We start from the raw sequence: 7,511 nt of genomic DNA on the forward strand, positions 1-7,511 counted from the left end.
ATATCTTCCTTGCGTTTGGAATGTCAATCATTTCAAACACTGCGGATGACGGCATCTAATCTAGGTAATACTTGTCTTCTGTGTTTTAAAATTTGATTGTTTACTGTTCTAAACTTTCATTCTGATAAGAGTTCGGTCAATGTTTTTTCTTAAATTGTTTGGTCACTTGTAGTAAACTACTGATTTAAATGGAGCAGCCATGTGTTAGTACGACAGATGGTACAGTGTTAGTTAGTGATTTTAAAATGCATATTCTTTGCTCTCAGTATTCGTTTCGATTAGGGGCGTGGCTGCGGTCGTCAATCGATGGGCTTTCGGCTCTTCATTTAATGTTCGTGGTTCGGTGCACTTAGTTTCGGAATATTCTTTGCTTTGAGTTTTCCTTAGTAGGCTAGTATTCTTTTCTGTTAGGGGTGTGGTTGTTAGTCAATGTTTTTCCATTCAATGGTCTTTTGGCTCTGCATTCAATGTTTTTGGTTCGGTACGGTAGTTAGTTTTAGAATATATGTTTTTTGCTTTCAGTTTCTCTAGTACCAGTATGTATAATATTGTTTTCGTTTGGTGGTGTTAGAAGTATGGTTCGGTCAATGTTTTTTTCGTAAATTGTTTGGTGCGGAGTCACTTCTTGCAGCAAACTACTGATTTAGCCTAAATGGAATGGTTGTATATTTAAGTAATGCTAGCAATCACAGATTGACAGTGTTGGTAAGTGGAATCGATAGTCTACTGCTAATTGCTGTGCCCTGTAGCATTTGGCAGTCGGTTAGGTTTATTTGTGCATGAGCTTACAATGGAGTGGTTTAAACCTACCAGATCCGGCCACCCTCGGTAACGGGGACATCACCGGATTAAAACTGGACTACTACTACACTGACAAAGCCTTGATAGTTATTCCTGGTAGTTTCACATACTTGTAGGCTAGATGCTTTTGACGCAGGGCCAGTTATTGAGTTTTACAGAGTGAAGTTTCCGATTGTTGAAGTGTTGTTGTCGGGGAAGTATTCCATCCATTAGGTGCCGCTGAATGGAGAGCAGTCCTTAAAATGCGTAGCTCAAGCGAACACCCCGAGACTCGAACAAGCGCCGCTTGATGGCTACGTATTTGAAAATGATAGGTTAGTAAAGTTTCGAATAACTGTCATTTTAGGGGAAAATCTCTGTCATTTGTAGTTAAGCAAAATAGAATCTCCTTATTTGTCCGATTAAAAAAGTTAATATAATGAGCATACCAAATTTTCATGCTAGCTTCTACTGTGTGATATAAGTTCTAAGTTGATTGACCTCAATGTTCATGACCGTTGCCAGTTTTTTAATTAAAAATCTTCAATGCTTTCATTCTAAGCAAAGGACGTGTAATGAGAGGAAGAAAAAGAACGTGTAGGTTACAATGCATCTCGGCTGATTAGCTAGAGATTACTGGCTCATTACCTACAACAAAGCTAGATTAGGTTACGAGAAAGTGGAATTGAAGCAAGATTAACCCTTACGAATAAATACATCAAGTCATTTTATGGCATCACATCTGATTTCAAAACTTGAATGGTGTTGGAATCCATTGCCGTGTTTACGACAAGCTAATTTTTTGAAAGATTGTTAGTGTATGAGCCTTCACAGACCAGGGGGTGATAATAAAAATTTGGCGTGGAAAAATAAGGCTTGCGTGTTGTTAAAAAATATCTCTCTTCAATACCAGATATAACAGCTTAATTCCAGTCTCGTCATAAACGTAGCCTAGGCTATTTTTCGCAAATCACATAAATCTTTTTATACATGAAAAGGTTTTGAACTATATTGGCATAAAATATTTTCACCCCATGACATTATACAATATGAGTAACTTGACAGTGTAGGCATGAAAGAGACGCAATACTTTTGACTTTACATCGACATCGAAGTAGGGCAACAGTGCAAATGCTTAACACAAGCCAAGCAACTAGACGAAAAGAAGCTTGGCTGCATTCATTTACTGACTTGAAAAATACCCTTTCTTCATTCAAGATCAAACGTTTGGAGGGACTGCAGCACCTAGTTCCTCTTGTAACTTTCTCCTTATAATACCTTCGTAGAAACCAGCAAGCTTATTTGGTCTTACTTCGACTAAAAGCTCTCCGTACAATTGTCCCATGGCTTTGAAAGGTTCCACAAACTCATCTGCAAATTGTTAAAGAACAATCAGTGGTGATAAAGCCGCAAACGTAACTAGCTCTTTGGATAACTGTGTATTCAGCCAGTTCGACATCCTCTTAGAGCACGATGCCGTTACAAGAATAAAAAAGTAGGCTACAATGCTACGTACCAACACAGCAGGCTTAAATGACATCATATAATATAGCCCCTACAGCTTTGATAGATGTATTGTATACATTACATGGGCTATAAGAGATGTCTTGTATACGTCAACCATACATCATCAACTCTACTTGAATAAGTATTTCGCCTGATGATTGCTATTAGGCCACCCATAGGGCCATAGAATGAAACCTTAGGTAGCGCATGAGTAAGCCGGTTTAATTTTTTTTTATAATTGTATTGTATTTGCTCTGGTGGCTTCACCGAGCACGTTGTTTGCAATGGGTACAGTCTATCCTTGGAATAAGAGATAAGTTTCAACATGAATATTTTGTCACTAACAGGACCATGTACTTCGTGGTAACCTATGGTGAGATGCTGCGTGATGAAACGTCTGTACATTGTACACACACAAACCAACATGATGAAGATTGGCAACAACAAACCTATAACATCTTCGCTTTGCAGACTGCATTCCACCTTATACAAGTTTGATATTTCAGGAAACAGAACTTCATTGGCAAAAAGAACCATCTGGCGCTTAATGATTGGAAGCTCAGCATCAAAATCCATACCGAGCCATAGCAAGCCAGGACAAACTTGATAATAACGAGGAAACAAAAATACTTTGAGCTACAAAAATAAACTCCAGTTAGTGGTACATCTTTTTAATTCTATACCTTAAAAAAGATAAGCTAGTGCATAGAGCTCCAACGAGAAAGTATGTCGTTCGTATGAAGCAGAAGACCGAAAATAAAGATTCCTAGCCTACAATCAATCATTGCGCCACCAAGACAACCAACTTGTGATTTGTGCTCATCATTGCGTAGGAGTCGTTCGTATGAAGCAGAGAGTTTCTGCATCTGGTTGTCGTTTCGAAAAGAAAAGTTGCTTGGTTTCATCTGTTTATCGTTTCGAAAAGATTCACCACGTGGAGGTAGTATAAACAAATAAGGCTTAGAAAAATGAAATGGGCAACCCTGCAAACGGGATGCGTTAGAAAAACGTCCATACCTTTAATTTGTCATTAACAATCTCCATAGATTCGATCACCCACGAGCCTTGTACTTTGGCCGCATTGCTCAAGGTACTGACAACAAAGCGCATCTATGAGCAAACAAAATAAATGATGGCTTTAATTAAAAACATTCTGTTCTTCAGCACACCTTAAAACAAAGTGAAAAATCAATCGCAAATGCAATGGCTGTTACTGCAATGATTGTCCATTGTAAGATTCTTAATGAAAAATACTTCAACACATTTTCTTTTATAGGGGTATACTTTGTCATTGGCAATGCAATAGGCTACTGTTTCTAAGTATGTTTGTGTAGTTAAATGTAATTTGGTGGTGACCAGTTTAAAGTTTTGTCTTAAAAAAAGGATGTCACACTTTGTTTAAATAAAAGTTGGCGATCTGATGATACCCAGGTCCTCTAGGCGGCAGCGTGGCGTTAGCTGTGTCAATTCCCGGAGCTTTCTTCTCACAATAGACAAAACTGGCAAAGATGGGGATGACACGATTGAAGGACTTCGGTCGTGGAAGAAACTCAAACGGCTTTGAGTTCGGAAGAGCCTTTAGAAACATCATAAACTTTTACAAGCAACTTAACAAAGCATATTTGATTTGACGAGTCAATTTTTTTCAAACAAACGATGTTGCGAAATAAAATACAGTAACAGAACCAACAAAAGAAAAGGTAGCACAAAAATCACGTCTCACTGAATCTTTGTTAAATAGAAACCTTTTTAAACCAATGCCTTCATTAAACCCAATACATTACGGTACTATGTTTTGCATTACAACATAAGACATGACAAATAACAAAAGCAATGCGTTAAAGTGCAAGTGAAAAAGGTAAAAGTTGGCTTACTTACAGGTGGCGTAACTGCTCGTTCAAATTGAAGGACGTTTTCACTTGAAAAGTCGACAAGGCTGAATAAAGCTGAAAGAGTGGTTTGTTTTGGTAAGCCTTAAACAATATATTGTAGTTTGCAGCAAAGTAACTAGTAAATGAATGTTACGGTAGCCTACATCTTACATCGATGACCAATGGCATAATTACTGAAGCTAGGTTATAATTATCGTTTCTATGGCAATCTACTATAGGCGTAGGAGCCAGGTACTATAGCCGCAAAAATTATATGGGCGCATTTAATTATATTTAGGCAAGACTTTTTTCGCACCCCAAAAACTAACTTTTCCCTACGGCTACGCCTATGCAATCTACAATGATATTAATCTTTTGACTGGGACATGTGGGGTTGGGAAACAAAGCTAGCAATAAACAATGTAAAGAATAAAGATGAAACCAAAGATTGGAACTAAACTTTAAAAACGTCGGTAACTTACCTACCCAGACACACAATGCCACAGCGAGGGGAAGCGCAAAACAAAACAGAAAGCGACGACGCAGAGCTGGAAGTGAAAACAAAAAACGTTTACTATGCACAGACAAGGTTTCCTTTTCAAGAAATTTACAATGTTGGTTTAGCAATTAGCATCCAGTAGAGTTAAGAAACTCCATGTTATCATAAATTCAAGGCTAGTGAATGGTGATGTTACATTTTTGTTTTAATTGGTTTCTGAAAAGCAACGTTGTATTTTAACAAACTGAGGACAACCACGCGTTAAGAACATTTGAAAGTTTTTCAGTTGTTAATTTATGTTACAAGATTTTTTTAGCAAACAAACACCAATTGTTAATCCCATTGACGTTAGGCGGTCTACTAAGTTTTACAGCCTATGTCTGTGGCGGAATGGCCCGTTTCGGTGAGTCCGATCCCTATTCGGTGATTTTTTCAATTTTTTTTTTTAAATTATCAGGTACCGTAGCCTAATTATCATTGCCGTTTTAGGGTTAGGGGTTAGAGGTTAGGAACTCACCGAATCGGACTCACCGAATAGTAGCAGACCCGTCTGTGGGGGTCTGCTACTATTAGGCGAATCCGATTCGGCGAGTTTCCTATTCAGCAATTTTTTGAAAATCCAACGATTGAATATTATTCAATATTCAGACATTGAATCAATGTAAATACAAACTGTTAGGCTAATTGGGTTCTTTGAACAAATCGAATGGCTTTTGTAAATGTTTCTCAAGTACAACTTATGTTATATATACCTGTTCAGCAAAAGTTCCCTTCTGTGCACGATTTCAAAGTCTGGCGACGTTAAAACGATGTAATTGCCTTTACATTACATTCAAAAGTTTTGTTGACATCAAAAATTCTTTGACTGTTTTGAGTTACAGCATCGTTTTGTGAAAAAGGTTGTTTTGATGTAAAATATAATTGAAATATCATATAAAATTAACAAACAACTTATTTAAAAAATGAATGACATGACGAATGACATAAACATGACGCAAAGAACGTGGGTGACGTAAGATACATGTCAATTTTATGCAAGCAAACATTTTAATTTAATAGTTCAAACATTTTTTGCTAAATTTCATTTTAATTTTTTTTTCTTTGTCGGAATGCAAAAGAAACGATATAGTGGAATAAAATACAAAATTCTCTAAGTAAACAGAAGGCGGCGTTGGATTTTTAAAAAATCGCCGAATAGGAAACACACCAAAATAGGCTGTCACCGAATAGGGACTCGCCGAATCGGACTCGCCGAAATGGGCCATTCCGGTCTGTGGTGCAACACAGTGAACTCTCTACCAAAGCTCTATAACAAGAATATGAAAAAAGAACCAGAACTAGTGAAATAAAACATACAACAGTCCAGCTTTACACTTAGCTAGGCTATTTCATTTGAAAGAACATCACTTTTGGTTACACTGTTCATTGCACATGACCAGGGAACACTACAATGTTCCGAAAGCTGGTAACAATCCGCAACTACCTATAACGAACCCATAGTATCAGGCTAAAACAAGTCGTTTGAGTCTACATTTGTGAAATAAACAGCTATCATCAATCTATTCACCTCGATGTTCTTCAACTATAGGTATTTCTGGTGAATCTTCACCAAGCGGGTCAAGTGTGTTTAAAATGTCATCCAGTTTTTTCTCTCCAACTTTTTTCTTTAAAAACGAGCGGTGATCATCGGTCTTAACATCGTCCAATGATTTGAGATCTTTATTATCGATGATAGTACTTGTACTAAATGGAAGAGGTTTAGTTGATCCCGCGGGAGGGACTGGCAAATCTAAACACAATTGTTAAGTATGAAAAAGAAAGTGAGATAATAATAAAATAAAGAATATCAAGACACAAGACAGGGCAATAGCATACTAAACAAAATTAGAATGCAGCAAACTCTGGTTATTTATACACTGAGTGATTGTATAATCTGTGATATTACATAAAGATTACAAATCCCAAACTATTCCCACATCATGCAATTAGGTTACATTACTAAAAAGAGCATTTAATTGCAGATACATAGACTAAGACCTGGCTAGATTTGTTAAATATGGTACCAATCACAGAAAAACTGAATTGTTGAATGCAATAACCATAAAGTTTTAACCACCCACTTTTTATCTCTTTGATTTCCTCTGTTTTATCATCAGGAAGATCATCTAAGACCAGTGTTGTATTTTCTGCTTCCGGTATAGGTGGTTCAAATCCAAAATCAACACTTTTAGAAACTGTAAAGAGCTCTTTAACAAGATGATGGCGGTATATAACAGGAAGACTGTTAACACCTAAAAAGAAAACTTAATATGTGAAAGTGCAAATCTTTGATATCTTAATAAACCAATTCTTAAATGCAATGATAGGCTATATATTATCTTAGATTACATAATGTTTTAAAATGAGATGCCTACTAAGTTAAGCTAACTGCAAAACTACTAACACCTTATGTACAGTATTTATCACCAACAACATATTTAGTATATATCTAACAAAGGAAATGACCTTTACACATATATTCGAATATGAAATCAAGAAAAAAGCATATAGGTTAAGAAAATACATAACTAAAAGATCCACATGTATAACTAAAAGATCCATATGCATAATACTGTAATTATATATATAGTAAACAAACTAATCAAACATATCAATATATATTTACGTGTTAGCGGTCTTGTCAAGTTTTTCAAATCAGTCTCTTTTTTCTTTTTGATATGCATATACTCATCAGTAAGTGTTTTAAGATCACTTTTTTGCTTCGTCAGTATCAGTGATTTTGATTTTTTAACTGGTTTCTGAAAGTGAGGTGGTTTCTTTGGCGGCATTTTTTTAAATAGTTTGCAAACTAAACA

The 7,511-nt window shown here is 36.3% G+C and overlaps 1 protein-coding gene across 1 annotated transcript; it reads right to left on the reverse strand.

Annotated features, from left to right (window-relative positions):
* Window positions 1-1,516: 1,516 nt before the first annotated feature.
* Window positions 1,517-7,511, reverse strand: LOC145787960 (uncharacterized). Its single transcript, XM_082599798.1, has 9 exons — window positions 7,322-7,511; window positions 6,777-6,947; window positions 6,224-6,445; window positions 4,640-4,705; window positions 4,165-4,232; window positions 3,680-3,862; window positions 3,304-3,396; window positions 2,736-2,922; window positions 1,517-2,151 (listed from the first exon to the last, which is right to left on the reverse strand). Exons 1-9 carry the CDS (start codon window positions 7,482-7,484, stop codon window positions 2,000-2,002), a joined length of 1,305 nt encoding a protein of 434 aa, XP_082455924.1. The 5' UTR covers window positions 7,485-7,511; the 3' UTR covers window positions 1,517-1,999.

The sequence above is a fragment of the Aplidium turbinatum genome, chromosome 18 (assembly GCF_918807975.1).
Source record: "Aplidium turbinatum chromosome 18, kaAplTurb1.1, whole genome shotgun sequence".
NCBI classification, from domain to species: Eukaryota; Metazoa; Chordata; class Ascidiacea; order Aplousobranchia; family Polyclinidae; genus Aplidium; species Aplidium turbinatum.

Bases quoted from the DNA above. Each gene is read 5' to 3' on its own strand.
- LOC145787960 (XM_082599798.1), bottom strand. From the start codon at position 7,484: ATGCCGCCAAAGAAACCACCTCACTTTCAGAAACCAGTTAAAAAATCA. The intron at 6,446-6,776 runs GTGGGTGGTTAA...AATTGTGTTTAG, and splicing joins GGAAATCAAAGAGATAAAAA to ATTTGCCAGTCCCTCCCGCG. The intron at 4,233-4,639 runs GTAAGTTACCGA...CCACTCTTTCAG, and splicing joins GGCATTGTGTGTCTGGGTAG to CTTTATTCAGCCTTGTCGAC.